The sequence below is a fragment of the Lepidochelys kempii genome, chromosome 10 (assembly GCF_965140265.1).
Source record: "Lepidochelys kempii isolate rLepKem1 chromosome 10, rLepKem1.hap2, whole genome shotgun sequence".
Lineage (NCBI taxonomy): Eukaryota > Metazoa > Chordata > Testudines > Cheloniidae > Lepidochelys > Lepidochelys kempii.
Window position 1 is genome coordinate 64935263 of NC_133265.1, and position 20438 is coordinate 64955700.

The following is a 20438-nucleotide window of genomic DNA, read 5'->3' on the forward strand; positions in this document are numbered from 1 at the left end:
CTTATTCGATTTTTTGGTTCTGTTTAGTTTGTTCATTTGTCAAAAAAGTGCTTCTTTCTAGAAGCCACATATGGGAATAATTTGTTTTTAAAATATTTTAACTGCAGTGTCATGTCAGATTGTGTCAGTCATGATGACCTGCTACAGTTTGAGACTCTCTGAGCGTGTGCATAGTAGGGAAATATACAGTACAGCTCTTTGGCTGGGGTTCAAATTAATCCACAATAAGGAGGGAAAAGGGCGTTGGGCCTTTACATTTTCACTGCACAATATGTGATGATCTCACACACTGAAAAAAAAAGTTTTAAAAACCAACCTTTTCTTGAATTAATGTTTTACCGTGGCCTGAGACGGATTTCTTATATAACAAGAGAATGACTGAAATCTAAAGCTAGAAATTATTAAAAAAGAGAAATAAATTATTTAAATTTGATTTTAAATCCCTTTTTACAGTTCTATTTTATTTGTATATGCTTATGGAATGTTTTAATGACAAAATACTTTTATTATTTCATAATGCTACACTTCTGTAATTGTTATTATGGACACAGGATGCATTTTATTTTGACCCAGTATTTTACTCCCCAATCAGTAACAATATTAGAAAAGACAGAACGCATCTCCATAGACCACTCTAGCTTGTATTTGCAAAGATGTGCACTCTGAGTGAGTAGCATCAGTCTATATCATTGTCATATATCACACAGTCAGACCATATTACCCCTGGGTGTAAATCTAATGAGGACAATAGAATAACATCAGGGATGAATTTAGCTCTGTTCTTCCATGGCAAATATCATTAAACCTAAACACCAGCATTTCATCATTTAAAACATGATTTATGTTTGAAAGTAACCGTAAATACCTTCACATAATGTTCCCCTTATTCTTGAATATCCTTTTGAACAGATTGGGTCTGTAAATAAACAAACAAACATGAACTTTCAGAGTCCAGAGCTTGCCGCTATGATTTACTTTATTAACGAAAAAGAAGACCCAAAACAGTAACATTTCTTCCTATGAAAAATAAGGGAGTCTGGAGTGTAATTTCTGAGATAATAAAGACACAGAATAGGATAACTACATTAACAATGGAATGGACCCTTTCCTTACTAACCAAACTAAACTAAAGGTGTAGTTAAATGACTCCAGCTTCATTCACAGCAATTAAATACATTAAAATGTTACCCTGCAGAAGTCACAATACATTATAGTCCTTGAGCTCTTAGGGCCACATTTACCACTGGGATAAGAGTTTCCAGTGAAGTTTGATAGATGAATTTAGTGCAGAGACTTCAACAGTAGGCAAGTTTCAGCCTTAGGGAGCAAGATTCTCTTTAAATGTCTGGGTTTTCCACTTTTCCCTGCATCAGAGTATTTCCACTGAACACTTAGATCTAATTATCAAGCAAATAGACAAGGATCTCAACCCATTCTTTCCTCAGATGTAGGATTCACTGTGTTATTAAGTAATCCAGGGTTTGTTACAACAGGGGCTAAAACCTCCATTACTAGAGCAAGGTCCATATGTCTGCTAACTGTTTAGTGAGAGCTCTGGAGCCATGCATCTAATGTTGCCTGGCAGGATCCCTATATCACTAATTAAGACAAACTATAGTACAGCAATATGAAGTATCACAGAATGTAGGTGTGGTCCAGTCCTTCAAATCTAATTGCACAATATATTAACCTAAAGCTCCAAGTTCAGGACAATATATGACCAACCGCTGACTGTCCAGCATTACACTAGCTCTTTTCCATGCTGGGTGGGAAACGGGTGAGCAGCATTATTTTGCAATGCAGATTTTACCAACCTACACCTGGCTGCTATGGAGGTGTTGTTGGCCTGACTCTAAATAGACCTGGCTGAAATTTTCAGAAATATTGAGCATTGGTGTCCCTAATTGCTATACCTGCCTGTCATTGTACACTTACTCCTTTATACCATCTCTTAATAGGGCAAGCAAGGCACAGAAGTAGCTTTGTAGGTCCCAGCCAATGCTAGCTGACCTCCTTGCCCTGTTGGCCAAACCCACAATATGTAACATTTGTGCAGAGCTGGCCCTACATATCTAGAGATTAAGACCATGTCTGCTATCCCTTTTTAATGTGCCGTGGGTACATAAATGGTCACTGGCCTCTGTTTTAGTCATTAAAAGTGTAAATTAGGTGCCAAATAGTTTTGGGAATCCCAACCACTTGTCTTTTTTGTAGGCTTAGACCTGCTATACCAAGCCCATCTGACTGAAATACTAGGGTATTCATGCATTTTTATAAATTAAAATGTAAGGGGAGAGGAGGAAGCAGACCCATTAATATGACTCTTATCACAGTTGTTAAATAGGAATATAGAGGAACTGTCAGAGTAAACCAGAGGTTTGCAAACTACAGCCCTGGGCCCACATCTAGCCCTTCAGATGTTTTTACCTGGCACTCGAGCTCCCGCTGGGGAGCAGGGTCCGGGGCTTGCCCTGCTTTGGCGCTCCAGCCAGGAAACAAGTTTGGGGGCTTGCCTCGCTTCGCATGGCTCCTGGAAGCAGCAGTATGTCCACCCTCTGGCTCCTATGGGCAGGGACAGCCAGGGGGCTCCACACGCTGCCCTTGCCCCAAGTGCCGCCCCCGCAGTTGGTTCCCAGCCAATGGGAGCTGCAGGGATGGCGCATGCAGACGGGGCAGCATGCAGAGCTGCCTGGCGATGCCTCCACATAGGGGGCGGGAGGGGGACATGCTGATGCTTCTGGGAGCTGCTTGAGGTAAGCGCCGCCCAGAGCCTGTACCCCTGCTCCCCTCCCGTGCCCCAACCCCCTGCCCCAGCCCTGATCCCCCTCCTGCCCTCTGAACCCCTTGGTCCCAGCCTGGAGCACCCTCCTGTACCCCCAACCCCTCATCCCCACCCAAGAGCCCGCACCCCCAGCCAGAGCCCTCATCCCCTCCCACACTCCAACCCCCAATTTTGCGAGCATTCATAGCCCGTCATACAATTTCCATACCCAGATGTGGCCCTCAGGCCAAAAAGTTTGCCCACCCCTGGAATAAACCAATGATCTTACCTCGTTCACAGGGTGTACATGGGCTACCCCACGCAGCACCTAGCGAGGAACAGCACTGGGACTTCAGAGTTGCCCCATTAATATTTATTTCACATCTTCCATTCACAATAGTCTGCCAACAAGTGCCTTTAATAGTTTCTATTGGAAAAAAACACAAGACGCTGCCATACAGAGTACCTAGCATTACATATATTCACATAAATACACAATGCACACACATATATAATGGTTAATATATTTGCCAATATACTTGAATTTCAGCATGCAAAATGTATAACTGACAATATTAGAATGGAATATATTTGAAAGGTTCTTATTGTACACTTCCCTCTACTGAGCCACATCCTGAAACCTGGCTCAGTACTGAACACCTACAGCTCCCACTGACTTTATGTCTGTTGACCCCAGTGGCACCATTCAGGATCTGGAGCACTATATTTACTGTGACTCAGATTATATGTCCATGAAGAACAGTAAGAGGGAGACCGAACTCCACTTACGCTCCTAGTGGATCCTTGGGACGGGGTGCATGAGAGTAAGCTGGGCTAATGTCCTGCCTTCTTGGAGCAGGTGGGCAGGGATTGGCAAAGAATAAGCGAGGACTTAATGAAGGGTGGGTCTCCACCACATGGCTTACTGGCCAGAGAAGATGAGCCAGCACAGGAGTTGGGTTTAGGAATTTACTGCTGGTATATATCAACAGTAAATTACTGACTCCCAGGAACAAGCAGTGGAGGAAATGTGACTCAGGGGAGTATCTCCAAGTCACAATGTCTTCCAGAGTTATTCCTGGGGTGGGACAGCCTGCACAGCATCTCTTGCTCAGGCTCCACCTCAAGTCACAAACTAGCCCTTCCTCAAATTCTAATCTGTGACCATTTGGTAGCCTCCCTTGTAGAAGCACTCAAATGGGCATGTATAGTTTTGAGGAGCTGGCCCTGTGCATCTGTATACTATGCACAAAATCTATCGCCTCTCTCTCAAATCTGATATAAAAACACATTGTGTTCCCAATAGCTAGAGTCATGTACCCAAGGTAATGGTGAAAACAAATACTTTCTTAACATTTTTTCTGTAACATTTTCCCCTAAACTTATCTAAGTTATTTTTAAATGCTTTCTGGACTTGGTGTAGAATGTAACCGGACATTTTCAACTAATGAACATATAATCTTTGATGAATAAATACCTATGCAGATGGTTCTTGTTGTATCCAAAGTACTTTCAGGGCTACATTCACAAGCAAAAGAGCCAAGTGTATTTTTGCATATTCCATTAACACAGGGATTAGACTCACACTCATTAATATCTAGAAGAGAAACACACTCACATTAGTGCCTTTTGCTGCCAGTAAGACTTCAGAAGGCCTCCTTCAATCTAGCTAAAACAGAAAGAATCTTCCTACTTGATAGGAAAGTCTCTTGATATTTTGGTTTCCAGCTATGGTGCTCTTCCTAGAAGAGTGATGGGATACATGACCAAAAAATGTGCTAACTCGTTACTTTGACAGGAAAGCTCTACTCAGCGGCGGCATCTGGTTTTTTCAGTGAGGTCCAACTGCCCGGTTTTGCAGCTGGACTGAGTTGGTCAAGTGATGTGGTCACACGTTAAGTCTGTGGCTTAAATTGGATTTGAAACTCGGACTCACCTGGCTCAGTTGGACTTTTACAGCCTATTCTAAAACACTTGGGCCTCATCAACACTAGCACTTTCTCCACTATTGTCACAAGCATTTGTGCAGTTCCGCTGGTGGTAGTGATGGGGGCAGTGCTGACTGAGACCAGACCCAGGTGTTTTTACCATCATGTTGTCTAACCCTCATATGTTGCATTCTTGTGCCCCACCCATCATTTCCCTTGGTCTTTCTAGACTGCACATTCTTCAGGCCAGACACGGTCTCCTCCTTGGTGTTTCAAATACACCCGGCACATTTGCAACATTACCACATGGTAAATAATAAAAACCTTAACTGTCGGCATCACTACCTGCATTGCGTATACTAAATAAATAAATAGGGCAAGAAGCTTTGTTATGTAAATCTGACATGTGTCTGTACAGCAGAAGTTAAAACCTTACCCCTGAAACCCTCTCAGGAATACAACTAGCTTATTTTTTTTCTTTTTTTATATTCAGAGTCAAAGTTATAATATTGATAATCTCCATGCTGTTCTCAGTAGGCTATTAATACATCTCGAGTTTGCACTGGAGATTTTATTAGATTTTAAGCTTTCATGGATTGAATTTACACTGACTAGTTTCTGTGCATTAGTAGAATATATAACAATTCTATTCTGCCTTAAATGGAAATCATATCAACTGCTGGCAAAGAACTCCAGTAATATGGTAAAATGTTTTAAACTGTAATTAATATAGCTAGAATGTAATGGGTTGTTATCGATTACCTTCACATGTTTTTAGATCAGGCTTGTATATAAATCCTTTGGGACAGGTACAGGTGAAGCTTCCAGGGGTATTTCTGCATTGTCCATTGTCACACAGCAGCGTGTTCAGTGCACATTCATCAATGTCTGCAATGAAATTTAGAAACATTATGAGAAAAAAACATGCCTTGACAAGAGGCCATGAAATAATTCTGTTTCCAAACAGCCACATTTCATTAGGACTGATCTTCTGGGGCGGGGGGGGGGGGGTGGAGAGGGGAGAGAGAGATGCCTTGCATTGTTTTGCAAAGCCACTGAAAGAGCAGTTCCTTGGAGATGTTTAATAGCTTACAGGAATGGCCCTTGAAATTATTTAAAATAAAAAAATGCCCAGTACAAATGTAACTACAGTCATACCAGAAAGTAAAAAATTAAGATGATATATCCTTTTATTTTACAATTAATGTACTTTATTTCTTATCTGCTGATGATCTGCCATGAAAGTAAGAGTAACAATAACAGATGTATTAATTTAAACTACCTGGGTATCATCTAGAGAAAATTTCATTCTTTCCTGTTTACTTTATTTTATTCTTTTTAAAATTGGGGAAATTTGAAAAACTTGTTTATATTTTTCTGGATCCCTTTCCTTCCTCCCTCCCTTTCCCAGTGCTTTATTATTTTAATGAATATTCAACCTAGAGAAGTTTTGCCATTTCCTCTTTTTATAAAAGATTTATCTATTTGGCACAGTCATAATGCTGAAAATCACCCTTTGGTCTTGTCTACATTAGAAATTATCTTCAAAATTTCTCACCCTTCATACTGCTGGAGTTGCTCCACTGATTGTAGAAATGGTGAGAGCACTAGTTTAGATTGGCTGCTGGTAGCCACTGGCATTTAAATCCCCATGTTTTCTAGACCTGTTCTGGGCTGGGTTAGATGCTCTGGTGAAAGAGACTAGTCTACACTAGCTGCAGGGGTGGGAAATTTGAATAAAAATGCTAGTGCAGACATGATCTTTGGGAAGCCAAAGCTCAAGAGTCCTTAGGGGATCTTTGCATGAGTTTGGTCATTTGAGAGAAGCTGCAAGAAGGTGGCATGGGGCTATAAAGGATAGGTGAACATCAGTAAGGTCAAGACACAGAGGTGAAAGTAAGCCGGTCCAGTCCGGTCTGGTGTACCGGCAAGAGCCTGTAAGCCGTACCAGACTGCCTTCCCGAGGCAGGTGATTTAAAGGGCCCGGGGCTCCTGACAGCAGCTGGAGCCCTGGGCCCTTTAAATTGCCGCCGGAGCCCTGCTGCCAGAGCCCCAGGTAGTGGAGGCGGCCGGGAGCCCCAGGGCTCAGACGGCGATTTAAAGGGCCCGGGGCTCCGCTGTGGTAGCGGCAGCCAGGAGCCCCGGGCCCTTTAAATCACCGCCAATGCCCCTGCTGCCGCCACTACCCCGAAGGCTCTGGCAGCGGGGCTCGGGCGGTGATTTAAAGGGCCCGGGGCTCCTGCCGCTGCGGGGAGCCCTGGGCCCTTTAAATCGCCGCTGGAGCCCCGCTGCCAGAGTCCTGGGGTAATGGCGGTGGCCGGGGGCTCCATGCAATTTAAAGGGCCTGGGGCTCCACTGTGGTAGCAGCGGCCGGAGCCCCGGGCCCTTTAAGTTGCCCCTGAGCCCCCAGCCGCCTCTGAAGCTGGTAGCTCCAGCAGTGATTTAAAGGGCCCGGGGCTCCCAGCCGCTACTACCGCACCCAGAGCCCTGGGCCCTTTAAATCTTAATTTAAAGGGCCTGGGGATTTAAGGGCCCTGCCTCTTCCGGTTGAGGCCCTGCCCCCTGCTCAGGACTCTGACATACCGAGTCCTTTCAATTACTTTCACCCCTGCTCAGAGAGCAGTTAGGCAGAACTGGACGTGTCAGAGAGACCTCAAAAAGCGTTGAGAGAAGCTGGGAAGGCAACAGCTGAGAACAGCAGAACATTACAAGGGGCAGGGAGATTTGGGAAGTAAAGCAGAAAGTCTCAGAAGCTTCAGAGTAGGCCAGGAAAGTAGATGGAGAGGGCCAGGAGAAAGACTACAGAGAAATGGGAAAAGATTTGTGATGAAGCATGGAAACATACTGGTGCAGTAACTGGGTGGGCTTGGAAGAGTGGCTGGAAAGGTCAGAGTTGGGTAGGACAGAAGAGATGCAATAAGTAGGGGCGGACACTGTGGAAGTTGGACACAGCATGCTGGAGGACAGGAAGAGCATTGAGGAGCACGGACAGGAAGGTGGACAGATCAGGTGAAGCCTCAGAGAATATCAGTGGAGCGGATGGGAAGGATCAATGGAACACTTGGGCGGAGGGAGTCAAACATCAAGGTTTGATAGGGAAAAAGGGAAATTTCATACCAATGCAGTTTTTCCCGCTTGCATCCACTTCATACCCAGAATTACATATGCATTTATATGTTCCACGCAGATTCTCACAGATTCCATTTGGGCAGATATCAGGATTCAGTGCACATTCGTTAATATCTGCACAAACACAACAAAGTTCATGATTTTCTTTGGACGATCAAATTCACTAAACTAGAAAAAGTCATCTTTTTCAATATCAAGACCATTGAGTTTCCATGTTTTCACGAGGATGCCTTTCTAATTAAGAACTCCCATACAGAAAGTCACTCTCCCAAGAATGAAGACCCCCACCTTCCTGGTGATTAACCTCCACCACTAACCCATTGGTGTTTGAAGTCCTGCAGAGGTAAACAGGAGCTGGAGGTTACGTGAAATCACTTAAACTAGTGTTCTCCCATGTGAAAACAGAGTGCTAAGGAATCACTGCATAGCCCACTTCATTACACTTGCAGGGTAGTGCTCTGTGGCCCTTACTCCTGAACACTGCCTGCTTTCTATGCAGCACAGTCCCACTGACTTCAGTCATGAGCACTGTTTGCAGGAGTAAGGCTTTGCAGGAACTGGCTCTAAGATTACAAGGCTTTAAAGGGAACCACAAGAACCTGCTAATCTCTGATCAATCGTGCAGGACCATAATACTGTTAAAATGAAGTCACTGCATTATGCACAGCTGAGCATACATTGCTCCTGATCCCACTGCAGAATGTGCCATGGGCCAGTTGCTCACTGGAGAGTAAGTTGGGAGGATGAGGGATCATTGGATAAAGAGAGAATCAACAGCACAGAGTATTTTCCTCATTGAGGGTTCCCTTTTTTCCTCTCTTCACAGCTGGTGTTCCCTGCTACAGCTATGGTGCTGAAAATGAGGAGCAATCCATCACAACACAGTTATTTATGAGGCAATTTACAAACATCTGCCCTGCATTTAAGGTCAAATGGGTGATTTATCAGGCCTCCCAGCACCATCCCAGAGGATGGGCTATGTTAGTTAAAGTATCCAGTAAGCTAAATGCACACTGTGTTTTGTTGTTGTGTGTGGCTGCAGGCTGGGGTTCTCTAGATAATGAAATGTATAATGCTGCAGTAAAAATACATGGCTTACAAATCTGCTGCTCCCAAAGAGCATTCCTATGTAAGCCTGATGAGTGTATGTGCTTGAGCAGCCATTGGAGTGAAATGAGGCGTTCCATGGGTTTAAACCTAGGCTTATTTCTTTGAACATGCTACAAACCATTCACAGACCCTTCCTCTCACTACTTCCCTAAAGCAACCCCTTTTACAGTAACTCATCGCATTGACTCTTTTACCCTGGTCTAAATTTCAAGTGATACTGTTCTGTGCTCTTACCTCTTCCTTCTAAATCCAGGCCTGGTCCACTGCTGCACAGAGCCTGGTACTCAGCTGAAAAATATTAAAAATAGATGTTTATTTGGTTTCTTTTTAGCTAATTGTTTGCAAGGTCGCCTACAAACAGATTTATTATCCCATTGCAACAAAGCACCTTGCCATCACTTTAAAAATGTCATTACCATCACCTGGCTCTAAAGCTCATCAACTTTAGGATATTTTAGCAAAAATACACAAAGGGGACATGCAAATTAGCCACATGTGTGTATTTTGTGACAAATCCAGGCCACAATGATATGTGATTATCTGTAAGGTGGAGAAGCAAGAAAGTTTTCAGGCACTCACAGGAACTCATTTTTACAAGGAGTCTCACAAGTTTCTGTGCATGCCTAAATTCTTCTGATGCGCTCACAATGCTCAGACAGCACTGCACAGCCACAACCGGACTAAATACCACTACAAGATACAGGTCATCACCTTCCACCGCATATGTATTTTGCTAACTGCCCAGATAATTACACTGCTGTTAATTTAGGTAACAGCCATCCCTATATACCTAGCGGTCTCTCTCTTTTTTTTCAGTACTGCCACATGCAAAATGTGTTCCACTGCCATCAAAACGAGCAATTTAATTTGTGTACCAAAGACCCTATGTTTAACAGATGTTCTAACTCATTCACACTGTCAATAACTTGGATCAAGTGTTTGGTCCCTGGTCCCAAAGGAATTGAAACAAAGATATCCTGGGTTAAACATCTTGCAAAGGGACTCTGCTGAACACCTTGTTCTGGCAAAACTCCCATGTCAAGATTGGGTCTGAAGTAATCTTACACACATACATTTAAAATAGATTGCTTTCACTGCCTTGAGTCACATAACCACTTTCACATAAGATGAAAATAATCTAATACACCTTGGAGTCTGCACATGGCTACCTTTAGAACAGGGGTAGGATACATTTTGAACGGGGCTGTAGGGTTAGCGTGGGAGGAATTTCTGAGCAGCAAGAGATAAACTCCTTCCTTTGAGGAAGTTCTTCGGCTCCTGAAACAATAACTTATTTGTGAAAAATTCTCTCCTCCCTCCTGCCTCGAAAGCTGAAGATGTGCCTCGAAAGCTGAAGATGTCCTATATTTTACCCTTCACAAGTTGGCATCTTTAACAATAGAAGAGGAGGGCAAAAGATCCCAGAAGAAACAACTTCCACACGTGTAAACGTTCTGTTAAATTTATTCAAATATAAAACAGAAGTCAATGGCATTGGGCCTTACCTTTTCAAAAAGTTTTAACTGTACCGTGCAGTAAAAAGGGAGCCCTGGTATCAACAGGTTTCAGAGTAACAGCCGTGTTAGTTTGTATTCGCAAAAAGAAAAGGAGTACTTGTGGCACCTTAGAGACTAACCAATTTATTTGAGCATAAGCTTTTCGTGATACTTTCCACAGTATGCATCCGATGAAGTGAGCTGTAGCTCACGAAAGCTCATGCTCAAATAAATTGGTTAGTCTCTAAGGTGCCACAAGTACTCCTTTTCTTTCTGGTATCAACAGACACTGATGGAAAAACTCTTTCCTACTCTGATAACATTCTGGTGTTTTGTTGCTATTCTAACTAACGTGGCTTATTGTCAACTGGTGAACAGCAAGGTTTCTTTGAAGATCACATGTCAACTAAAGTAGGCTAATTTGTTCCAACTGGTTACATCTCCCTGTCCCTTTTTGTAAAATTGCCAATTAAAACTAAGATCAAAAAAATCCTGAACTATCTTCGCCTACAAAGTAGATACCAGATTATCTTGAGATCCTTCTGTGCTACGCATTTTACGGCACATTTTGCTTGAATACAATAACTATCTTCTATCTGCTACCCAAGAGCCATAAACCTGGAAATGCTGGACGCCCCATCATCTCAGGCATTGGCACCCTGACAGCAGAATTGTCTGGCTATGTAGACTCTCTCCTCAGGCCCTACACTCCCAGCACTCCCAGCTATCTTCAAGACACCACTGACTTCCTGAGGAAAGTACAATCCATCAGTGATCTTCCTGAAAACACCATCCTGGCCACTACGGATGTAGAAGCCCTCTACACCAACATTCCACACAAAGATGGACTACAAGCCATCAGGAACAGTATCCCCAATAATGTTACGGCAAACCTGGTGGCTGAACTTTGTGATTTTGTCCTCACCCATAACTATTTCACATTTGGGGACAATGTATACCTTCAAATCAGCGGCACTGCTATGGGTACCCGCATGGCCCCACAGTATGCCAACATTTTTACGGCTGACTTAGAACAACACTTCCTCAGCTCTCATCCCCTAACGCCCCTACTCTACTTGCGCTACATTGATGACATCTTCATCATCTGGACCCATGGAAAAGAAGCCCTTGAGGAATTCCACCAGGATTTCAACAATTTCTATCTCACCATCAACCTCAGCCCTCTACACCTACAGTCCACACAAGAGACCCACTTCCTGGACACTACAGTGCTAATAAGCGATGGTCACATAAACACCACCCTATATTGGAAACCTACTGACCACTATGCCTACCTACATGCCTCCAGCTTTCATCCAGACCACACCACACAATCCATCATCTACAGCCAAGCTCTGCAATACAACCACATTTGCTCCAATCCCTCAGACAGAGACAAACACCTACAAGATCTCTATCAAGTGTTCTTACAACTACAATACCCATCTTCTGAAGTGAAGAAACAGATTGACAGAGTCAGAAGAGTACCCAGAAGTCACCTACTACAGGACAGGCCCAACAAATAAAATAACAGAACGCCACTAGCCGTCACCTCCAGCCCCCAACTAAAACCTCTCCAAAGCATCATCAAGGATATACAACCTATCCTGAAGGACGACCCATCACTCTCACAGATCTTGGGAGACAGGCCAGTCCTTGCTTACAGACAGCCCGCCAACCTGAAGCAAATACTCACCAGCAACCACACAACAGAACCACTAACCCAGGAACCTATCCTTGCAACAAAACCTGTTGCCAACTGTGTCCACATATCTATTCAGGGGACACCATCATAGGGCCTAATCACATCAGCCACACTATCAGAGGCTCGTTCACCTGCACCTCTACCAATGTGATATATGCCATCATGTGCCAGCAATGCCCCTCTGCCACGTACATTGGCCAAACTGGACAGTCTCTACGTAAAAGAATAAATGGACACAAATCAGACATCAAGAATTATAACATTAAAAAACCAGTTGGAGAACACTTCAGCCTCCCTGAACACTCGATTACAGACCTAAAAGTGGCAATTCTTCAACAAAAAAACTTCAAAACCAGACTCCAACGAGAGACTGCTGAATTGGAATTAATTTGCAAACTGGATACAATTAACTTAGGCTTGAATAAGGGGGTCATTACACAAAGTAAAACTATTTCCCCATGTTTATTCCCCCGCCCCCGCCCCGCTGTTCCTCAGACGTTCTTGTCAACTGCTGGAAATGACCCACCTTGATTATCACTACAAAAGTCCCCCCACCTCCCCCGCTCTCCTGTTGGTAATAGCTCACCTTACCTGACCACTCTCGTTACAGTGCGTATGGTAACACCCACTGTTTCATGTTCTCTGTGTATATTAATCTCCCCACTGTATTTTCCACTTAATGCATCTGATGAAGTGAGCTGTAGCTCACGAAAGCTTATGCTCAAATAAATTTGTTAGTCTCTAAGGTGCCTTTTCTTTTTGCGGATACAGACTAACACGGCTGCTACTCTGAAACCATTTGTAGACAGTGAAGAGAACCAATAGATTAACTATGGCCCTGATTCTGCAACTGGCTGAGCACAGGGACCCCCATTGTCTTATTTACTGGCTTCTGTCTCGGGACCGTGTCAGTACACTGTTCCTGTAAAAAGTGCTTTTCTAGCAGCAGTACCTTCACAGCGAAAATGACTAGGATTGCAAGCTTGCCAGAGTGTAGTTATGGTCCAAAGAAGTGAAGGGTATTGTCTTGGGGAGTTTCGGGTTAGAGTCTCAAGTATCCTTCACTGGGCTCCCCTTTTTGCATCCACAATTGGAAGACATGATTTTGACTAATCCCAGTTATTTGTGGACACAACTTAGGTCATTTAGTTATCCAGAACAGAAGGTAAAATTAACTATTCAGACACCCTCAGTTACCTAAAATGTGCCCACAAATAATTTTGAGGTCAAAACTGTGTCCACAGTTATTCATGTTGACAACAATGGAGGCCACTGCTTGAAAATCTGGCATAATGCTTGCAGTGATCATGGGCCAGATTCTTGGTGTTCATTTATGCCTCTTAAAAAAATATTCACCCCTGTACTCTTCATACATGCACAGCAGCAGACGTTCCAAGACACAGCAATGTGTGTTTCATGTACGTGAGGTTACACTTCTCCAGATTTAGGATTTATGAATGACAGGATCAATGCATGTGACTTTTTATTTTAATACTGTCAGAATTGAGACCTTTGTAAAAATTAACCATCAATGGAAAGTTTAGGTCAAATTTCATACTTCTTAAACATACAGTACCTGAATTTTGAGCAGGACATGGCTGGCATGGTTCTCCAAAGGCATAGTCAGTGCTGGCACAACAACATTCCGATTTAGTAACAGCGCCAAATAACGGTTTAACACATTGACCTCTCTTGTACCCACCATAGCATGTGCTTCGCATGTGCGTATCTAAATGAGAAACGGAATCCATCAGGGATCTAGCAGAGTCACAAGAATAATGCCATAAATCAAAATACATTCAGTCACACCTTTACAATCAGATTTTAAACACTGTGAAATAGCTGAAATATATAATTTTTGCTCATCATTTTCTCAGTAGATCTCATTCCAGTATAACCTCTCTCATCACTTAGTGCTCAGCTCAATGCAAAGAATTCTGCTTCTTTGCGCTGTAAGCCTGACAGGGGCTGAAAAGGCTGAGGAAAATCAATTCTCCATAGCTACTGCATGCTAAAGTAAGCTTACTAAGTTGAGCCCTTATAGAGATAGCCTGTCAAAAAATCAGCTTTTGAAAACTGAACAATTCAGCCAGGCTATTAAACAAGAGATAATTTTACATTACTCTGGGACCTTTCATCTCAAAATATTTATTAATGAAATCTTGCAACTTCCATGTGAAGAATGTATGTATGTAGGTATATCTGTATTATTATTATCATCATTATTTAATGGCATGGTAATTGCAATTTTTAACTGGCAACCACTGTAGTAATATACATTTGAATATAGGACGGCTTCAAGACCGAAAGGTAGTCTTGGGAGTCAGTCATGTGACAGGGGCATTAACTTTTCATAACATTGACCCATGTCACATGACTGGATTCCAGAAATGCAGATTAGCACAAACCAACACTCTGAGCTGTCACGCCATTTTTGAAGGAAAAAAACTATATAAACAATGTTATTTTGGAATATTCCACTTTATTCTCAGATTTAAAGGGTGATTTCACTTTACATCAAATTGTTTTCCTTCTGTTTCTATCTAAATGTATTATTTGTTCCTGACTCATACAGGCCCAAACATACATGCTGGAACTAGGGGGCTCCTGCACCCCCTGGCTTGAAGAGGTTTCCTTTATATACAGGGTATACAGTTTGGTTCAATGGCTCTCAGCACTCCCACTATCTTTGCTCTGTTCCAGCACCCATGGGCCCAAATTCATCACTTGTGAAACTCCAGGGATTAAGCCCAATGAGTTTGTATTTTGTGCAATATAAGGGTCAGGACAGAAATGCTGAGCTAAGCAACTCCATTCTGCCACCTGACTTCTAAATGGCCCACAAGCTATCTCCAAAACAAAGTGAGAATCTGCAGCCACACTGCAGCCACTTCACTGTTTTTCCTTAGAGAGACAGAATATGCACAAAAGCAAAAACACGGATGCTTTTGTTTTAAATTGATAACTCGTAGGTCAAAAAAAAGGGCTAGACATTTGGAAGTTCACATAATTTGTAATAGTAAACAGAAAAAGAGGGGGTAAACAGATGGGACATAGGACCTCTGGCCCTGATCCTTGAAACACTAACAAACAAGAAGTTAACCAGGCTACTCCTGTGCATAAAGTTATACATTTCTGTGTTTGCAGGATTGGGGCCTATACAAGGTACGTGATTTTTTTTTTTCAATCTACGAGACTACAAATTATTTTAAAATGGGTGGTAATTTTTCTTGGTTATGCAAAGAGATAGATCTCTAGACACTGGAAAAGTTCTCATGTCCCACCTTAAAAAAACTGATATGTTGACATAGAAGAAATTTACTTGATAGGAAAATTTTATCTATAATGTTAATGACAAAACTAAAAAATATTGTGATATTGGGAGAATTTCTCTCTTGTGTAAAGGAAAGCAGTGATGTGCTAATGGGAGGTACTTCTTCTTACGAACGGTTTTATGCACCTGTTTTAAAATACAATGGCCAGATTTTCAGCTGATGTAAATTGATATTGTGCCATTGACTTTAATAGAGTTATGCTGATTTACATCAGCTAAGAACCTTGCCCGAGAAATTTTTTGAAAAGAAAAGAAAGGAAAAAGAAAATAGAGAAAAGTGAACAATTATAGTGAGCCTCACAAACAGAGACATTCATTAGTTTGGGAGCACCTACCAATCCAGTGTCATGTGCTATGTGCTATGAGCTAAACCATGGTGTGTCCACCATTGCAATTTTAATGCTATTGCTCAGTTAGTTAATTGTGACTTGTCTCACAATGAGTTTGTCTTACCAACGCACACACGTCCATCTAGTCCAACTACAAGACCTGGGAAGCAGTCACATCTGAAAGAGCCATCAGTGTTCACACAACGCCCGTTCATGCATATTCCAGCTGTCTCACACTCATCGATGTCTGTTAAAGAACAGAATAAGCTTTATTAGAAATTAAATTAAACAATCTTCAATGCCTGACTGAAACTTGCATTTGTAAGGCTTATTTTCAATGTATTCAATAAAAACAAACAAAAATCACTTCACCAAATGAAATATGAGTGCAATTTTTTTATTAAAAATAAAAAACCCTCCAACATTAGTTCATTCTATGAAGCAGAAAGAGCAAAATTCAGGGCGAAAAATATCCTGCTTTCCGTGGATTTTCCTCCAGTGAAGAGAGCTACATTTTCCTAATATGTTCCCAAGAGATGCATAATCCAAAATAAGGGTCACTCAGGCAAAAAACAGAACTGGAGGAAGGAGGAAACCATGAATGTTAAGACAAAGGACTTGTGTAGTGTTTAACAGGGCATTCCCTTTCTGTGTTACCATTTAGTTTGTGCTGTAAGAAATCAGGCCAGATAGCAAATTAAAGCTTTGACCCCTATGACTAGTCTTCACGGGGCCCCCAAAGAATTTTCTTCTTCCTGCTGTGTGTTCAGTTTTTGGGAGCACTTCTGAATGCTAAGCGTCCAAGCCCAGCCCACACATCATGTCCCCGTGGTGATCTGCATGACAATTGGGTTTTTATATCAGATGCTTGTTACAGCCCTTCACATAAATTTTTTAATGGGAAAATTACACACCAGCTTCGTAAGGAATTTTTTAATGAACTGAACCCTGAACAACTGTTAAATAAAAGCTATCATCTTTGTCCAACAATAGCTACATGGAACAATAAGTCCTGTTGCACTGAAACACAAGGTTAAAACTATTTAACATTTGAGTTGGGAGGTCAAATTAGTCAAACATTTTAATAGACTGCATACCCTGCTAACAGAGATAGCATTTTCTTGACACAGGGAATAAGCTATTTTTCTACAATTAAGAATTACAGAGGGAATGTTTTAAAATATTGTTTGGAAGCATATATAACACTTACAAAATAATCACTTTAGAACAACTCTCAAACAACGGATGACAATTTCCTTTTTTTCTGATCTTAAACGTGAAAATTGAGAGTGAAACACCTCTATGTTTTTCTTGGGTTGTGTTGTTTGACACAAAATATAGCTTGTATGATCCAAGATTCCTTGTTCAAAATATATTTTTAATAGAAGTTATATTTGATTACATGGGCTAAATTAATTTCAGTTAGCCTGCAAGCTTTTGTTCTGTTTCAAACAGACAGATAAATCATGAATTCCTTCCCTACTTTACACTCAGTCCTTACTCAGACAACACTCTCGTAGAGTTTTGTTGGAGTAAAAGCTGAGACAGAACTTCAGGATTTGGGCCACAGTGTGTATCAGTGGAGACTGTTCTTGACTAGATGACAAGCAAATCCTTTTAGCAGGTATACACGTTCTATAAAATGTCATCTTAAACTTTTTCTAAAGTTTATTTTTAGGGGTTATTTAAAAGAAAGAACTGAACAAGCATAAATGTGTATATTTTTCCTTTCTCGTTTTAGTGGGTTTTTAAAAATGTTTTGTAACTTCATAAAAATAAAGACTGGAATATAAAAACACATTTCTTTCCGTACAACTCAATGCACTTTACAAAGATAGGTAAGCATTATCACCACCTTCTTAAAGATCAGGAAACTGAGGCACAGAGAGGTAAAGTGATCTGCCCCAAAAAATCACACACATCAAGCGAAGTGCTAGCTTCACTGAAATCAATGGCAAGAGTCCTATGGACTTCAATGTGGCCAGGATTCCACCCATTAAGCCTATTGCAGAACCAGGAATAAAACCCAAATTCTGGCTCTGACTGGACTATGTAGCCTCCTTCCATGAAACAATGACATTTTGACAACCCCAACAACTGTAAGTTTTCCCCCACTGACTTTGCCAGCATGTCTCAACCTTGTTCTGAAGAAACTTATCTACAGGATTCACTGTCCATGTCTAATCCGTCTTTGTCCTTTCCACTTAGATTGCCAATTAGTGGCAATTGTAAAGGACCTTTCAGATGTGCAAGCAAGTTCCCTAAATTCTGAACTGAAAACAACTTATTTCACAGGCCACTAAACATTCACTTTCAATCCTGCTGACTAGGGCAGGATTTGTGATCTGAAGGTGAAACCATTTATTAAATGTATAAAACAGCAACAATGCACCCAACATGTAAAATATCATAAAAGGAACTGTCATGGTAAATAAGTTTAATGTCCTCTGTATTACAGGGAATACTCACAACTATGGTGTAATATTCCTTTTGGGTACATTATTTCATTAAAGCTTGAGTGAAATTTTTCAGACAGCCAGATACATGCCTCTACACATACTTAAACGCCAGTTTTATGGAACTAAGGGTCAATTTCAACATCCTAACAAGGGGTTAGGAAAGTGTTTTTACGGCACCCATGTTTCAAAACTCAGCTTACGGTGCATCAAATGAGATCCTTATAAGAGTGGGATGGCGTATATTGCAGATCTTATATTCCTTTTGATCCCTCAACAAGTTTGGCAAAACACTTGTCAATTTCACACCAAAACTGTAGCCAGTTTCCTGCATAGCTGTCAGTTTCTGTGCACACATACCCAACTTGCATGTGTAATGATAGTAATTGCATGTGCAAATTAGAGGCCAGATTCTCAGTTAGTGTAAACTGAGGTATCACCGTTGACTTCAACAAAGATTTACCAGAAGAGTATCTGGCTCTAGGATTGCAATTGCATGTGTTTGTGTAGGTGCATGCAGTGCAAAAATCTGGCACGAAACGCTTACTTACTGAAAATACTACTTTTTAGTCAGAAAGAAACCATTTACTCTGTAATGGTGTATACAGAGAGGAGTTAATGAGGATGAACAATAAAATCAACAGGAAAAATCATTAAACATAGATTTTTTAAAACACATGTAGCTGTTAATGTGATGACAGAAGTTGAATAGGGAATTATGTTAATTTTAGCCACAATGTATTTCTGGGAGCTAATAAATGTTATTTCAGGAAGGTCTGTGGTTGGAGGTGGGAAGGAGGGATAGTTGAGGTGAATATAAAAGTTGAAAGCAAAGTGAAGATGGATTTTGACCAAATAACAATCTCACCTTTCCTGGCTATTTATGTGCTCATTCTTAGAGCTCAAGGTTTACTATGAGTGTTGAAAAGTAATGGGGGAAACCCTCTATTTTATTGCAAAATCTGTTCCAGCTTTCAGCAGGAATCATTTGAGTTGCCTGCAATTTTGGATATTTTTCAAACCTTTTCCCTTTGATGCACAGAAGTAACATTTCTCTGGGCCAGGAATACCTTTTTGTCTGGATCCTCACTACTGTTTGGCCCTCAGGCACACAACTGAGGTTGGGGAAGCAGAGAATCACAGGTTTGTTTATTTAAGACCATGAGTCAATTTATCTACTGAACTTTTGATCGAGGTCATTTCCTTGCAGAAATTCACTTAAAAAGATCATTCAGATGATTATGCCAGAAGTGAAAGTCAATGAGGGCTTTTGGAATAAGTCCCTGTGGGGGGCTCAGGTTGCTGGTGACACCACATGTCAAACTTTGTGCCAGTGACACTGGTGTTCTGCAGCAGATGGCTGCCAGGGGCCTTATGCCACGGCAACCTTCCACCCACCTTTGAGCCCACATTCCATTGCCATTCTGCATCCTCACCAGCTGAAACATTGGCAATGATTCTCTTCATGCTAGGATGACGGCAGATGCAGATACAGTGTTACTGGCCACATCTACTTTAAGAGATGAAGGAACAGTATTGCTGGTGGCTGCCAACATTATTAGTGATGGCAGCTGTGTGTCCACAACAAATAGAGAGCAGTCACTAGACAGCAGTGCTGAGGCAAGGACAACTATCACGGGGCTTTAAGTCTGAGTTAGTGTCTTGCCCATGTTTGTATTTCCTCTTGCTGCCCATTCAGACACTGACATACAGAAAAAGACAAGTTCTTAGTCCTCTACTTCTCATTTGCATCCTTATCACCCTTCCCTCTCCCGCCCTAACACACAAAGAGGCCGAGTGCCCATTCTCAAAAACCAAAACAAAACTGAACCAAAATGCATTCCTGTGTGTCTGTGCAAGTTACAGCTGGCTCAGCCAGTGACTAAGCTCCAAGGCTGAGGAGACACTTGGTCAGAGGCAGCGGAGTGTGTGTGTGTGGGGGGGAGTTACATGTTTGTTTGAGAAATTAGTGGAGAGTTGTTTCTTCTATGACCATCTTGAACAAACAGCCCTATGGGCTCTACGAGAATAAGCTGCTCTCTGGCACAAAACATGCAACTCTCATCCAGTTTCCTGAATTTTGGATAGATCTGCCTTGCAGCTTCAGTAGGAGAGGTGTCAAATTATTATTGTATTCGCTTTTCAGAGCTCTATGAGATCTGTTGAACTTGATCTGGGTCCAAGTTCTCA

General features: G+C 41.8%; 1 protein-coding gene across 9 annotated transcripts in view; it reads right to left on the reverse strand.

The window, feature by feature from the left end:
* The window catches only part of FBN1 (fibrillin 1), a 220249-nt gene that overhangs the window by 83885 nt on the left and 115926 nt on the right, over positions 1–20438 (reverse strand). For all 9 annotated transcript variants that reach the window (XM_073303899.1, XM_073303905.1, XM_073303898.1 and 6 more), the window contains 8 exons: positions 15917–16039; positions 13706–13858; positions 9163–9216; positions 7807–7932; positions 5452–5577; positions 4239–4358; positions 3051–3188; positions 866–916 (listed from right to left, as the gene is read on the reverse strand). In XM_073303899.1, coding sequence (XP_073160000.1) covers positions 866–916; positions 3051–3188; positions 4239–4358; positions 5452–5577; positions 7807–7932; positions 9163–9216; positions 13706–13858; positions 15917–16039 — 891 coding nt within the window. The remainder of the gene's footprint in view (positions 1–865; positions 917–3050; positions 3189–4238; positions 4359–5451; positions 5578–7806; positions 7933–9162; positions 9217–13705; positions 13859–15916; positions 16040–20438) is intronic.